Source organism: Musa acuminata, chromosome BXJ3-7, assembly GCF_036884655.1.
Source record: "Musa acuminata AAA Group cultivar baxijiao chromosome BXJ3-7, Cavendish_Baxijiao_AAA, whole genome shotgun sequence".
In the NCBI taxonomy this organism is placed as follows: domain Eukaryota; kingdom Viridiplantae; phylum Streptophyta; class Magnoliopsida; order Zingiberales; family Musaceae; genus Musa; species Musa acuminata.
The window spans coordinates 10,622,103-10,638,309 of NC_088355.1; the positions used below are offsets into that span (position 1 = coordinate 10,622,103).

Genomic DNA, 16,207 nt, shown 5'->3' on the forward strand with positions numbered 1-16,207 from the left:
TTTACCTCACTTATCTCTGTTGCTCACCTTCCTCATCTACAATAATCATTCGTGACCCCTAACAGTATCATTGTCTACCACCATCGAGAACATAATTAAGATGTTAAAATTATTTTTTTACCAATTATTTTTGTGCTTCCATTAGTAAAACCGACGACGTTACGATAAATAAACCTACATATTTTACTTGTATAACTATAGATATTTTAATATAAATTTTTAAGTTAAAAATCGAGATATTAAAAAGATCTAATTACATAAGGTAATATTTATCCATTAAACGAAGGCAGGAGAGAATTTATTGGTTAGTGGTCTTTATATATTTTGTAATCGGATCCTAAGCGGATTCGACCCGACTCCGCACCTAGGAAATATTCCCTTGTACAACGAGACGCGATTATCTAAAATTATCCGTAAGTTAGTAGACCATCGAAGGGACACTCTTCCTCCGGCGCAGGGATCGTCCTTCCGGTCCCATCGATCACTGGGGAATGGAATGATCTGTATCGCGATATCTCTCGTCGCAGATCGGACCATCGGAGGATGGAGAGATTCAAATGGATCCCGCAGTCCCTTCATGGAGGCGACCAAGACCGAGAAGAGGACCTGTTGGGCGAGTTCGAGGGCTCCGACTCGTGGTCTCCTCTCCAGGTCCTCCATCTTCTTTGCCGTTTTCGCTGCCTGATTGCCAATCTTTCATTTGTTTCTGATTCGCTCTTCTTGCCTCTGGGTCAGAGATTGTATGGCTTCGCGGCGTCTCTGGTCATCGGCTTCGCTTTTATGCTCTTGGTACGATGTGTCGATTCTTGAGTAGCTTCTTCGTTCTTGATTGGTTAAAAGGAGATCCCTTTTTTGCTTCTGTTTGGTAAATCAAGAATCAAACAGTCCTTTGCATGAATTCGGGTGTTCTTTGAACCTATCATCCTTGCGGCTGTAAAGGACAGTGGCATTAGGTATCAGAGCTGGCTCAGAGATTTATATTGATATACAATAACAGGGAAAAGATAGAGTTGGATGCTTCCTTTTGGCTGTGATAAGCGACACTTGCTGGTTGATATATGTTTTGTTTGTGCTGAACTGTTTGCTTTCTCTTCTTTTTGCAGTCTCTTATTGTTTTCTACAGACCCATCAAATTTGGCATTATGTTCACCTTTGGAAATATACTGGCAGTAGGAAGGTGGGTCTATAAATTTGGGAGATCAATGGATATCTTGATCTTAGATTTCCTATGAGAATCACCAATTTGGTTTTATATGAACTGTGATTCTTAGCTTTAATCACCTTTTCTTCCTTCTGTTTCTGCTACTTGTGCTCATCCTCTGTTTCTTCATGCGGCAGCACAGCCTTCCTAATCGGGCCCGTACAACAAGCGAGATTGATGCTTGATCCAGTCCGCATTTATGCAACAGCTATATATGTCGGCAGTGCCATTGTTGCTCTAGTTTGTGCTCTTTGGGTAAGTTCCATCTGCTATATTATTGAAGCTTCAAAGTGTCTTAACTAGGATAGATTTTTGCCTGTATTGCTTCACCATACTTCTGAGATACTCTTACTCGTCATGTTGTGCAGATTCATAGCAAAATGTTGACATTAATTGCAATTATAATTGAGATCTGTGCTCTTGTTTGGTAAGTTTTGTTATGCTGCTATTTGACAGTTTTTATAACTTTGGTTCAATTATAATTATAATATCACTTATGTGGGCAACTAAAAAATAATAGTGCAACATTGTCAATGTTTTATAAGCATTTTTTTTTCTTCTGATTAGGGTTTTTGATCACCAATCTCCTGTATGGCTGGTTTATAATGTAAAGAAACCATTGCAATCCCAAACCCTGGCCTATGGCTATGAAAGATAGACAATTATAGGTGTGGATTTACAATATCATGATATGTACATATTTCTTGTATGATCATGTGTATTTGGTTGCATTAATCAGTGATAGTGATAAGACCATAAGGTCTTGTCGTAAAAGAAAGAAGAGAATGAGATTATCACTTCGAGGCTTTGATTCCAAATGTTAAGATTCTAAGGTCGTAAAAGAAAGAAGAGAAAAGTGAATGATCGCTTCGAGAGGATCGACCTCCTTGATTACTTCGAGGGGATCGACCTCTCATTGTTGATCACTTCGAGGGGATCGACCTCTTAGGATTTGTCACAAGACTTAATAATATTTCATTGATTGATTGATTGTCGAAAATAAAGGGTTACATCACTATTTATAGAGTTCCATCTAAAATTTATTAGGATTTGGACTCTTAATAATAAATAAATATTAAATAAACATTTACCTGATTCTAACTGAACTAAACAGGCTCAATAAATATTATTCAAAAACTTAAAAAATAAAAGGATCCTAACAATCAGTTGCAAGGCTTTTGGAGCAGAAAAATAAAAAAAGATTTGGTGTAATTCAAGCTTCCTCTAGGCAGTGGTTCCCTTTTATACTTCAGCATGAGAATTGTTTATAAGTCGAAGCAATCCCTTAGGTGTATAAGATGTCATACGGTTGGCCGACAAGGTCAAGTCATCAGCTTCCAGTACATACAATGAGTCTATAATGACTCAACTCAGATTAGCAAACTGGAGTAGGGAGAGTAACTGTTGTGCCTTTTGGAAAGGCCAGTTTGATAGGCACCTTATGCCTTTAACTTTTGTTTTCTGAGCATTTTGATCTTCAATGAAATTACGATTTCACTTTTGCAAAAAAAAAAAAAAGTGTAGGTGATATTACCAGTCAAGGAATGGGAACTAACCTAGATAGGGCATTTAGTATTTACTAGTCAAGCGTCCATGAACTCTCCAGATTCTTGTGATTTTTCATAAGATTCTAGGTCAAATCTAATAGTATATTTTCTATTATATAAAAGTTAAATTACGACCTATAAAGTATCAATCTATTGCTCATTGTCTCAAATAAAGTTGTCTTGTTTAGATTCTGGAGCATTAACCTATCTTTTAAGAATTTAATATTGTATCAGCACTTTGATTACCATCTTTTCTAAAAGAGTATGCTTGTCTAGATACTTGTTTATAGTCTTGTTACATGTACATAACTCCCACAAAATCCCAACCATAAAAGAATAACATGACATGTATCCTGATCCAGCTTCCAATTATAGTTCCAGTAATCAGGCCTCAGTGACTTTGGAAAAAGATAATAACAAAGTCAACCAGTTAGTTTTGCTTGACATTTAAAACTGAAATATTACCTGCTCAGTCTCACTAAATCTGACACTTCTTTGTGATTATTGCAGGTATAGCCTGAGTTATGTTCCTTTTGCTCGACGAATGGTTTCGGAACTATTTATAAGTTGTTGTGACAGAGAGTTTTGAATGTGTTTGCCGAGTTATTATTTGCTAAATGTTATCCCCTAGAGGTGATGATATTGATTCCTCAGATGATATAACGCTCATCAGATGACCTTTCAGTTTGTTATCAAATCAATGCCATTGTTTGTGTTGTTTGTATCAAGTGAAATGTGAGGCATCGATGTTGTGCAAGTGTCCATAAGAGTGTTCTTCTATTTTGATTGTGGTACTAGGAACATTGATGACTGAGATACCTCAACAATTATGTTATTTCCTGATGTAGTCATTGATTTAATACAAACTTGGCATCAACTCTACCTTGTTATCTACTTAGCATCATTGGCTTTACCTACTGTTGTGGTACCATTTTTGCAACTGATGGTTATGATTTCAAAACATAGATGGCTGAGATGCTTCAACATTTACATTTTTTCCTAATGTAGTCATTGATTTAATCCAAACTTGGCATCATCTTTAGCTTGTTATCTACTTAGCATCATAGCTTTCATATATCATGTATTACTAGGCCGAGGATTAGTCTGCGATGCCTCTACATTGAAATGGAGCAGTCATCCTTCATGGTACATCTACATCTTTGGTGAAGAGAAGACTGAACCAAAGAATAGATTTCCTAGTCAGACTGGTCTCCAACCACTAGCAATTGAACCACAGCTACATTAAAGTGAATCATGGCAAGATAAAAATCATCAACTATATATGGACGGATGAAATCTGACTAGATTAATGGACTGGATTATTTCTTTAAGCTTGGAAAAAGAGAGTCATTATAAGCACCCACCTGAAAGAAAAGTTCCAGTTAGAGCCAAGTAGCTGACCTCTAGATATGCTGTAGGTTTCAGGTAATTTAAACCTGGTCATTGCAAGCTTGGTCACTCATACAGACTGCCATATCAATAATGCTAATGCTGCTAAAAAGTAACTAAAGTTAGAAACAATCTACACTTACATTTCAGTTATTGACTTACGGGGTGGTTTTACTTTTTGATGTTGCAGCATAAACAATCTATGGATATGAATAATATTATTCTGTCCTCTGTTCTATCAGTGGCAAACAGATTAGGCCATCTCAGCTATGGATCTTTAACTGCTGTAAACTTCTGATATATATGGAGAACCATCATTCTAGTCGTGAAGATTATAAAAAATGTGATGATGCAAAATGGTCTCACTAGTTCATCTTTAAGATTTTTCTTCATCTGATTGGTGAGAGCATGATCCTGTGGCAATGTCCGCAAAGTATTCTTCAACTGAAACACAAAATACCAAACAAGGTCTGTCAGGATATTCTTCGAGTAAATGTCATTAGGGTGATCACTAAGTTACTTTTTTTTGTCATACTGTGGAATCCTTGCATTGCATATGACAAGAAAATTGTGAGGGTTTACATTACCTATATCATCTTGTTCTGGGGAGTCGAGCAAGATATCCGAGTCTGATGGTAAGAAAGGAGAACCATCGTAGTCTCCCAAAACTCCAAGGTCTTCTATAAACCAAAAAAGCATTATTGTGTCAAATGAAATCAGGAAAGACAGCGGGTTACAGTAAATAACTAAAGAAAGATCATCACATTACTGATTTTAATATCCAAGCACCATATTATGTTCGAGGTCACGGCGTAATAATTATAGGTACCTATTGATTTTTGATTGACAAATAATGATATGTCTACAGATCATCCTTTTATCAGAAGCTAAAAATGTAACTTTTTCTTAAGCCTAGTTAAAAGTATGTCCAGGCAGCTTCTTCCTACTGCTTCATTTGCATCACGCAACCCTTAATTTTCTGACCTTTAAGATTTACAAATTTCTAAAACTTAAGGCTATATACAGAGATATCTCAAGGCCACAGGCTATATGCACATCAAGTATGTTCTAAAGGTACCCTTGCTTCCTTCTTCAAGAGTCGCTCATATCCAGTTTCAAATGTGTTCTTACCACTTCCACATTTTTAGACTACCCAAGGATCAACATATCAGTAAGCATTTTTTTCTAAAGAGTTGATAGCAAATGTGAATTGGTGAATACCAGGAGCAGCATTACCTCCTAAATTTGTCAAATCTGCTGTTAGATCTGAAAGGCTGAAATTCCACAGATGTCCTAATGATCTAATTGAGTCTCTTGAGGATCCCACACCATCTGGTCCTAGGTGCAGCTCTCCAGAATTTGCCACGTCAGATGGGAAGCTCGTATCAAGTGCTGATGCATCCATGCCCATCCCAGAGATCTCGGGTGTGAAAGGAAAATGATTGCTTGATGCCACTGAGGCAGGACTCACAGCCATCTCAGACATAGATGCACTGCATGGAGGGGCTGTATGAGTGGCTTCAGTTGTGCCACTGTCAATCAAAATGATTAAAAAAAAAATCAAAAGATGTTTTATAAAACACGAAACAAGGAAAACAAAAATCTTATATTGAACATGTTATTATTTGCTTTAAGCACAAGTTGGCTCATCGTATGATTGTAAGTTTGGAACTGGGACATAGAAAGCTGTTAGTAGAGTAAATAAGTTGCACTTGACATTAAGAAGACAGAAAAGAATAAGAATGCATTATCTTACTTCTCAGAAGACCTGGATAATGCTGCAGTTCAACATGATTCAGGATTTCATGGATTAAGTCGGATTGATCTGCAGCAAGCATTTATGCTACTTGCTACGCTCTTCAAATGTTGGAATGAGATGTATAATAGGAGAGATGCATGTGTGTGACTGTGGTGATTCACAAAGCAGTGTTTTTAAAATGGTCTCTCTTCCCAGAAGAACTAGGATGATCCTCATTAGAGTCTTCTTTTTGATTCATGAAGTAAGGATTACAGAACTTTTGTGAGAGGGAGAATTGTGGTTGATATATTTTATCTCAAAACATAAAAAAAGAGGTCCAGTCTTCAAGCATCAGAGGGAAGAATTCTTATAGTAGAAAATCAGAAATCAAGTATTAAGTGATTCGTGTGCAAGAAAACAGAACTTCGAACATGATTATGCGATTGAGGGGTTCTTGTTTCAGTTATATTTCTACTACTGCACAAGTCAACAAACAGGGTTTGTCGTTTGCCATTTGATATGTTAATAGTCAATTTCACAATTCTATGGTGCATAACTTATGCAGGAAAACGTACTTGGTTCCAGAATTCAAGCGAATGGGATGAAAACTGCCTGGAGCAGGAATACCATTGACCACATGACAGCTGGACAGTCCACAACCCATGGGGTCAACATGAGGCTGAACTGTAGCTGGCATTGGGTGCTGCGGCAGAACTGGATACCCCATAGGTAAATTAACTGCACTGCAAATGAGTTGGCATTGAATAAGAATGAAATTGCAAGCAATGACAGCAGACTTATGAGAAAAACATAGATGATTCCTCCAAGAAGAGATTGTATTGACGAACAAGAAGCACATTCATCAGATTTTATGACAAATTATTGTTTACCTACTGGTCAATGCATAATTCTGGTAGAAATTTATATAGAAAACAGTCTGATTGATTAGCAAACTTCACTAATAATTGATATACTGAACTAACACTTTCATAGGCGTAGGCCATTCTTGAAATGCAAAATAAGAAAATGGACAACTTGAAATCTTTATTAATCTTATTAAAATAAGAAAATGGCATTGAATAAGAATGAAATTGCAAGCAATGACAGCAGACTTACGAGAAAAACATAGATGATTCCTCCAAGAAGAGATTGTATTGACGAACAAGAAGCACATTCATCAGATTTTATGACAAATTATTGTTTACCCACTGGTCAATGCATAATTCTGGTAGAAATTTATATAGAAAACAGTCTGATTGATTAGCAAACTTCACTAATAATTGATATACTGAACTAACACTTTCATAGTCGTAGGCCATTCTTGAAATGCAAAATAAGAAAATGGACAACTTGAAATCTTTATTAAAGAATGAACTAATTGAAATTCCTATAAGATTAAATGAGAGCACCAACTAGCACAAAAACGATATTCAACTGAATGATTTCACAAATCAGTTAGTTCAACTTCGTTCCAAGGAAAGGCATAGTTGTTATTAATTCAGGTGAAAGTTATTTTTAGCTAATCTATAAGTTGAACTAGCTTGTCAAGAATTTGGTGAGCATGAGAATTATACTTGTTGGGGACATACTGATGAAATTCATTGTAATCAAATCAAATAATTAAGTTAGGAATTAATTTTTTTCCTTACTTGCCAATGTAATTTAGGAAATCTTAATCTATTTCCTTGTTTGTTAATACAAATTAAGAAATAACTATTAAGCATTCCAAATAGGATGAGAACATATTTGTTAATATTTAAATAAAAATAATATATATTAAATAGAAATAATCTATATTAAATAAATACGAAAATAAAAATAAATTTCATTTAATTGAGGCTCACCTCCTCCTATTTAAGGGGAGGGATTTCTCTCCTTCGTTCCTCACATAGCCGAGCCTTGCAGTTGGAGGAATGAGAAGTTACACCCTACTGACGAGAGGTAGGTTTCCCTACCTTAAAATAAAAGTTTTAATTTTTATTTTGATTCTTTAAATGTTGAAAGATTTGTAGTTTGAAAATATTTATCAGTTCTTTAAATGTAAAAATTTTATTGTTGCATTAAAATCTATTGAAGTTTTTATAATGTTTTTGATCCCTGCTTAAGATTTTTATTTTTAGATTTAAACATGTTAAAAATTTACATGTTTTATATATTAAATATATGATATTTCCTGGCATCACAACTTATTTTTAATCTTATCTAGATTAGAATTTCTGTTAGATTAAAATATGTTATCTAAAATTTTGATATTCTTTGATCTAAAATTTAAAACGTGTTATTCTGAATGATTTAAAATTTATTTGACTAGAATATGTTAAAATTATACATGTGCTGAAAATATGATTTCTATTTGAATTTAGAAGGTTATTTCCTTATATTAAAGCTTATCTCCCAAACGAATATGATGAAATTATACATGTGTTGAAAGTATGATTTCTATTTGAATTTAGAATGTTAGTTCCTTGTATTAAAGCTTATCTCGCAATATATCTTTTAATGTATTATTATGTTTTTGTTTATATAATTGTTAGTGAATATATGTTGTTGTATGAAATTGGATTGAAATTGCTCACAAGTCAGGCCCAACCCATAGGTTAGGCCACAACCCATTGGCCAGGCCCAGTTAGTAGACCAGGCCTAGCCCGTAGGCTAAGCCCAACCCACGGATCAAGCCTTGGCCCGTAGGCTAACCCAGCCCAACCATTATGAGTAGTCACATGCGACACACATAACCAGTCCATGGGCCAGGATTGGGCCAGCTTTGTGTGATGCATGCCTAATTATGTGTAATGTACATGACCAGTAGATGAGTTGACCCAATCTAACCCAATATTATTGTTGGATTAGAGCCCAAATATTGATTGAACTAAACTAGGCTTGATTAGTCTAGATCGATTCAGGGTGATTCTGAATTGTTTGACTTATTCAAGTTAGTTTAACCTAAATTGAACATAATCTAGTCCAAATTATACTAGTTTAGGGTGGTTCCAGACCGGATTAGATATCGATCCAATTAGGTTCTAGTAAATTGAGTTCAATTAGATCGATTGAGCTAGAGTTCAAGTCAATTGAGGGCTAATTTGTATTATTTGATATTGATGATATTTGAAGAGATATTTTAAATGTGTTATTTCATCCCAATATGGACATGACCAGTGTGAGATTATGGTATTTCCCTACCAAGAGCAGGTAGGGCGATTCCCTTCAAGGATTAATGGGCCATCAGACATGACGGTTGGACAGTACCTCCATCCACTATTGGGAGGAACGTGTCCCCACTTTGGTGAGTGAGGAACACCACTCCATCCGCTGTTGGGAGAACACAAACTCATCCCGTAGGATAAAACATCTCCATCCGCTGTTGGGGGAGTGCTCCTTCGGGTATTTGATATACGCCAATGGGATAATTGAATTTTGATCATGTATTCATTTTGAGTTGACTTTTAGGGTTCCTACTCAGCGTTGCTAAATTTTATTTATTTTTTATTTTCAGAGCAGCATCCCTTTAGTACTAAATAGGATTTCAATGGAGAGCAAACCTTCCTCTACCGTTAGGGAGAGCCACTCGGATGATTCTTGAAGTTAACATCACTATGTTTAATTTTTTACTTATGATTTGACGAATAAAATGTAATAAATGTTTATAAATGATGAATAAAGTGATGTTTATCTACTTGGCTCTAAATGTATGGAAAGATATTAAAAAAAAAATCCAAGATGTGATATTCATAACCAGCTCCGGCAAAAGGGCCAAGCTCCTAAATGCAGATGGGCATTAATAAGAACCATAAACAAATTTTCTCCAAATTTCAGATAAAAAAACTTATAGGCAATAAAGATGAAGTCCATCAAAATGTAGCATTCAGAAGGGAAAAAGAAACAACTTTGTTACTATTTCTCAGTTGTCCTAATATGATAAATTAAAATAGTAATTGTTATCAAATTTGATAAAAAGTGGAATCTTGTCCTAGCAATCAAGTCGGAAGTAACATAAATTTGCAATAACAAAACAATACATAACAGAAAATATTAGAAAACAAGATTTGTAAACAAACAGAAGAGCTTGAATGACAAGAAACATTGAACAGTGAGATATTAATAGGTCCAAGATTGGGGAGCTGTTCCATAGATGATAGCAGACACCACATGGATTTGAGGGGAAGCAGTGAAATATTGGTAGGTCTGAGATTCGGGACCTGTTCCATAAATGGATAGCAAACACCACACAGATTTTGAGGATGACCAAATTGAACCCAAACTTCAAATGATCCTCTAGAAGGTATTGAAAGAATGCAAGTAGATTCACAATGACTGAAAGTTAACTCAATTTTTAAAAAAAAAATCAGGTTTCATCTCTTGGTATAAAGACAAAGTATTTAAAATTGGACATCAAGGAGATCAAATATTAATAGCTATGATTACACACCTTCGTAGAAATAACAGTTCTAGCTAGCTTTAGATTCTCAAAACACAATGCAGTTATCAAAGTTAACAAAACAACAACAACAGAGCATTACAACTTATATGTAACCCCTTTACTGAGCCTCAGAGGCATGAACAAAAATAAATTACCAGGCATATGGTGGATTCCATTTTGAATTGGAGTCAGTGGAACCTTAGGCTGGACAGGATACTTCATAAGATGGTACTGGTGCTCCAGCAAGTGATTGAACAAAATGATCTGTTTCTTCAGCTTCAGCCTTATATAATAAGCTCTGAAAAATTCTGAGTTTTCTTCTTCCAGTTTCTGCCATACTATAAAAAAAGGTATGCTGGATTGAATAAGTGTGCAATATGCTGTCAAGTTCGAGAAATACCATGAACTGTTTAAATCTTCAAGAATTCATTGTGTGTATAACGATTCTCTGGCGAGATATGATATTGGCATTTATTATTGAGTTTATTTTGCAACGGGAAGGTAGCAGGTATATTAACACTGGCAAAGTCACTGCAATTACTTATGTTATAAAAAATATGATATATGTGCATCAAATGCCCAAGGATAAAAGGAGGATGGCAAACAAAAAAAGGAGCTAGTGTCCTAGAAATGCTTCTGATATGTACAACTATCTGATTTTTGATAACCACAAAATATATTACTGCATATGTTTTTGAAAGACATGTGAGGGGGAAAAGAAATAGATTGCATGTACCGGTGGATATTTGCTTCTAGATATTGAAATTTGGAAACATAGACTACCCACCTAGTGTTGTGAAGCCAGGTTCTATCCTAGCACGGCTGGACAGAGTCCGAACTACCTCCCCTCTATTCATATACAGCTGTAGACATCGTTCTATCAAGTTTTGCACCTGCAACACTATTTACAGTGAGAAGGAGATATTGAACAAGCAACCATAAAATAGACACAGTCTGCATTCATGCTATCCTTGACAAAATTTCCTCAATTAGAAGCAAATAGTAGTAGTAAATGAAACCAGAAATTGGGAGCCTTACAAGTTCAATGTCTTCACGAGAAACCTTTCTACTATTACTGCTTGCAACTGATGCTGAACCTGATTCTGCTTTAGGAGCTTCAACAACTGGGGAATTTTGATGGTCACCTTGTAAATCATGTGAAGCTTCTGATGATGGTTGTACTTCAGGTGTACCCTGAGGTTCCTATAGAAAATTTCCTTAAGAATACACGTGAAGTTCAAATTATGTAATAGAGAACATGTGTATTCCATCACATATAATGAATATAAGCAATCAACCAGAATTCTTCTACAATATAACATATATCTTGAATATATGTAAAGTTCAAATTATGCAATGGAGACCATGTGTGTTCCATCACATATACTGAATATATACAATTAACCAGAATTCTTCTACACTATAACATAAATTTCGAAGGTTTAAACTTTAAATATTGTATGTGGAACAAGCACCAACTTTGAGTAAACATCATTAACCAACCTTGTTCCCAGAGTTGTCATGCAGTATTGCATTACTTTATTGCAGCAAATAACAAGTGGGACTCCTACTTAGTAATTAAACTTGCTATTTTATGAAGTCAATGACTTTGGTAATCAAGGCCACAAGAGCCATAATTTTTTCACGGACAGTCAGATATAATTTATGCAAAAAAATAAGATAATTTTCACCTGTGAGGTCTTCATTTCAGTTCAGCATATTAATTTAGCCAAGTTCATCTGATTCATCAAGGTAGGCATGGTGAACAGTCTGCCAGTTAGGAGATTTTTCAGGATTCAACTTGCTTCATGGTCATCTCGCCAGCAGCCAGCTCCTGCAATGCAATATGTAGATACTGCTTATATGGGTCAAACAGGTTCAGAAAGAGAGCTTTCAGAGCACTGTCTTGCTACAATCCATTACTCAATATCATTTTTATGCATGGTAAACTTATTTAAGGCATCATGATTTGGTAACATAAGAATTATCAAACAGCACCTTCTGTGCAATTTTTAACATTGTGGATAGCAACAGTGCATATGATTGAAATTTAAATTAGAGTAGTGAATAATAAGTCAAATGGAATACACCAAGATGTCTCTGCCAGCAAAAGATTTCAAGGAAACCCAAACCACAGGAGCCTTAAAATTTCTACAAATGTGATGCTATGCTATATACTTTATGCAGAATATGTGGCATAAATTTCTCTGGCCAGTGCTTTAAATAATAAACCAACGCTCTAAATCATAGGACTGCTATGACTCAGATTCTTAATAAATGCAAAGAAAAAGAGCAACATAATTGTTGTTGCAGGAATTCTCAGACAGTATTAAAGAGCATTTGTACTGACAGACATCCCATCACATACTTTTTCATATGCAAGCTCACAGACTAAAAGGTGACTGGGAGTTATGAGCTTCTTCTCACATCTTATTCTTCAGTATCATGTTTCATGCTCTTAAAGTCGTAAGTTATAATTTTCAGTAAGGGTGTTCAAATTGGTTCAAGCCGAACCGTCTAAGGGCCAAACCGAACCAGATTGAAAACTGGCTCGGGCCTACCTAACTAAACCGGTTCAAAACCAGTTAATCCAATTCGATTAACCGATTTATAATTTTAAGCTATTTAAAACATATGTATTTTTTAAAAGAATCGGTTCAGATGAAATCTTGGCCCTATTGGACCAACACAACAAGATTTTGAAATTGGGCCTATGTCATTTGTGAAATTGTAACATTGAAATTGGGCCAAATTAGACCTTTGAGCCGGTTTGATTAATCAGTTTAAACTGAGTAAGGGTCTAAGGCAATAAATGCAGTTGGGCTGGTACTTTTTAAATTAAAATCAGTTCTGTCTGAACCAATTAACTAAACCAAAGAAGAGCATTCCGAACCGAAACCATTTATAGCCTTCAAAACAAAACTATCAGTGAACCGGTTTGGATCGGTTTGAACACCCCTGTTTTTCGGTTTCAATAGTTACACAATAAAAATCACCAAAGACCCAAAATCTGACCAAAGAGTAAAAGGCAACAGTAACTATTGAAAAAACTTATAATGCTTAAAAGGCAAGCCTGGAAGGAAAGTAATTTACATGCAGTTTAATGAATCAAATTCTGATGTTTGTAAAATAATGTGAATCCTAAGAGTGCACGCTATCAAATAAAAAATAGAAAGTGAAAATGAGAGTAACCTGATATGTAAGCATTAAGAGCCATCAAAGATGAAGTGGCCATCATATGTCTATATGTTACAAAATTGAGCCATGTAAAATTTTTATCAAAGCTGCATTCTCAAATTTGCCCAGAAATCACATTCTTTGGCATAATCTATTACTTTGTTAAAAATCATGTTTATAACAGATCTGTTTATGATTTCAGCTTGAATAAGATTTCTCTGCAATAAACAAATGGTTAACCAACTTTGAGAAATTATATGGCTCGTAACATGCACATATAAAATCATCATATTGTCTAAAAGTCAATCCATGTATTCGGTTAGGATCACAATAACCCCAGACTTCATAAATATATAGATAACTAGAAACAAACTTCTAGTTTTGATCAGCTTAATTTGACCATAATATATCCAGTTAGTGAAAAATGCTTGGACAAAGAAGAGGACATGTATACTAAGAAATCAAGCAAGTTCAAGGTTGTTACATGGGGTTTATACATACAAAGTTGAAGCTGCTAAAAACTTCACTAAATATAACTTGCGACATACAAACAGACTCATCCACAGATGCACAGGCCATATACGTAGGCACCAGAGGGCTAGCAAGAAATCACGAAAGTAAAACATCCATGTCACAACGATACTTTCAAAAATTAGCTATGGGTTTCTAGTAAAAGGAAGGATTATATTAAGCAACATATTAGGTGACACTCCCACTGCCTGAAAACAAGAAAGACCAAACAAATTCTTAAATATCCCACTCCCACTGCTGCAACCAAATAAAGAAAAGAAAAGAAAAGGATATCAAAGAATTTAATCTGAAAGGTAGCAATTTTTTTTTCTGGCATCCAATACTAAAATTAAATTAACCCGCCTTCTCCGGAATAAACTTTATAAACAACAAATAAGAACAATTATGTTAAAATATCAGAGAGGAGTACAAAAACTGATCTTTCTCATAAAGGACTACCCTGGGAAAACTGCAAATCTACGAGTTGATGGTGCCGACATATAGATTATAGATATATTTTACAGGAAATACCTCTCGATAATATGTGGCTGGCAACCAGGTTGCTAGGAATATCTTGATATCCCCGGGAAGTCATTCCCTTGAGGAAAACCAAGCACTTAAGGTGACAACTTGAACAAATCTACTGAAAATGGTTGATTTCCCATTTAAGAAGATAAAAATGTCAAAGATATGATCAGATACTCTAATATTCTCCTCCTCAAGATGTAGTAGAACTTAAGGCTAACCAACACTTCCACAATCTGCAAGCAGATGAATCTTCCATGGCTCTATGAAGACGTAAAGATCAACCAGGTTAAAAAGAAAGCACCAATAGGCGATAACGTCAAGAACTTCCCAATCCAGCAAAAACAACATGGCAGTAAGCAGTAAAAAGAGAGAAAAAAAAAGATTCAAAAACGAACAAAGAACATCGGCCGCAGTAAGCAGGACATCGCACATTGACATTGAGATGGTTTTTGGCGATTTCTACCCCCAAAGGAAATCGAAAAAGCGCAAAAAATCGTCTCTCTTGCGATGCGCAGCCAAACAACAGATATCGATGCGAGCTCACCGTCAAGCAAATAGCACACGAGCAGACGGAAAGCCGAGACTTAGGGTTCCCAATACGATTCTCTATCTCCGACCGCAGAGCAAGAGTAAGACAGAGACAGGCGAGAGAGAACGAGTCGATGACCGGAGAGAGCGAGAGAGAGAGAGAGAAGACTGCGGAGATATCAATGACTTCCGAAACGGTAACATCGTCGACATAGTTACGTTGTCAGAGCGGCCGCATATTTTTATCTATGCGGACACATGGACTTTTGCCCTCACGGGCACGGAGTCACGGGGAGAACGCTCTGTTGCCGAGCCGACCCACCCTGGAAACTTTTCAGGGGTGACGCCATCTTCGCGTTCGCCGACATTTCTCTGTGATTTCTTATAGGGACATTATTGTGGCGCAATCAGCACGTATCAAGAAGCAAGACTGCAGCTTAAGCATGGCTTCCATGAGGTCAGTAAAAGCTGCTGAGATTTACCGTCGAAGAAGAGTGAGTAGAGAGATAAAGAGTTGGTTCTTTTTGAGACCAAGTGTCGAAACAAAGCAATTAGATCAGCAACCATGTTCACTCTCACCTCACAGAGGCATATCTTGTCTTGCCACTTTTGAGTTCGTCTTATAATTGACATCCACTCAAGAAGCCACTTAGAACAGATTGAATTGGGTTTGTGGTGGCAATTATGGAAGAGATGCACGACATCTCCTCCACCATGCCAAAGTCTGGTTGTTGGCCGCACTCTCTCCCTGATGGTGATGCCAAACTCCCTCCTTGCTTCACATCTACTGCTGCCAAAAGAAGGAGTCCTTTCTACTTGATGCTCATCCCCACAGACCCCCACAGAGTACTAAAGAACAAAGAAGATAGGTTGTATGGATTTCCCTGTAGGCCTACTGAGTTAAAGATGAAATGTATTCAGTGCCAACCACTTGGCTCTCTGAAGAGCATGTTTTGTGCTGCTTGCACTCGATGAACCAATTCATCCTTCTTCCATGTAGAATGGACATGAGATATTTTCTTTTGAGGAATGCGTTGACTGGTTATGGGTCAAATGGAATACCTCAGAATTCCCTCAGTGTTTCATCTGCTCCACACAACTGCTCCATGTTCTATATGGACACTGAAGTGAGTCTCATGGACAGCTGCTGAAAGCAGAGAGAAGGTCAT

The 16,207-nt window shown here is 36.2% G+C and overlaps 2 protein-coding genes across 8 annotated transcripts; one reads left to right on the top strand and one right to left on the bottom strand.

Annotated features, from left to right (window-relative positions):
• Window positions 1-400: 400 nt before the first annotated feature.
• Window positions 401-3,638, top strand: LOC135643338 (uncharacterized). The gene is made up of 6 exons (XM_065160170.1): window positions 401-651; window positions 736-789; window positions 1,104-1,177; window positions 1,339-1,456; window positions 1,570-1,628; window positions 3,259-3,638. Exons 1-6 carry the CDS (start codon window positions 544-546, stop codon window positions 3,335-3,337), a joined length of 492 nt encoding a protein of 163 aa, XP_065016242.1. The 5' UTR covers window positions 401-543; the 3' UTR covers window positions 3,338-3,638.
• A 586-nt stretch (window positions 3,639-4,224) lies between these two features.
• Window positions 4,225-15,214, bottom strand: LOC103991636 (uncharacterized). Of its 7 annotated transcripts, none has more exons than XM_009411146.3 (9): window positions 15,055-15,214; window positions 11,987-12,129; window positions 11,334-11,489; window positions 11,083-11,188; window positions 10,451-10,633; window positions 6,451-6,613; window positions 5,374-5,669; window positions 4,725-4,817; window positions 4,225-4,581 (listed from the first exon to the last, which is right to left on the bottom strand). In XM_009411146.3, exons 2-9 carry the CDS (start codon window positions 11,999-12,001, stop codon window positions 4,514-4,516), a joined length of 1,080 nt encoding a protein of 359 aa, XP_009409421.2. In that variant the 5' UTR covers window positions 12,002-12,129; window positions 15,055-15,214; the 3' UTR covers window positions 4,225-4,513. The 7 variants fall into 7 exon arrangements, with proteins under 7 accessions (XP_009409421.2, XP_009409420.2, XP_009409417.2 ...); XM_009411145.3 differs by having other exon boundaries at window positions 4,725-4,814; window positions 11,334-11,498; XM_009411142.3 differs by having other exon boundaries at window positions 11,334-11,498.
• Window positions 15,215-16,207: the final 993 nt, after the last annotated feature.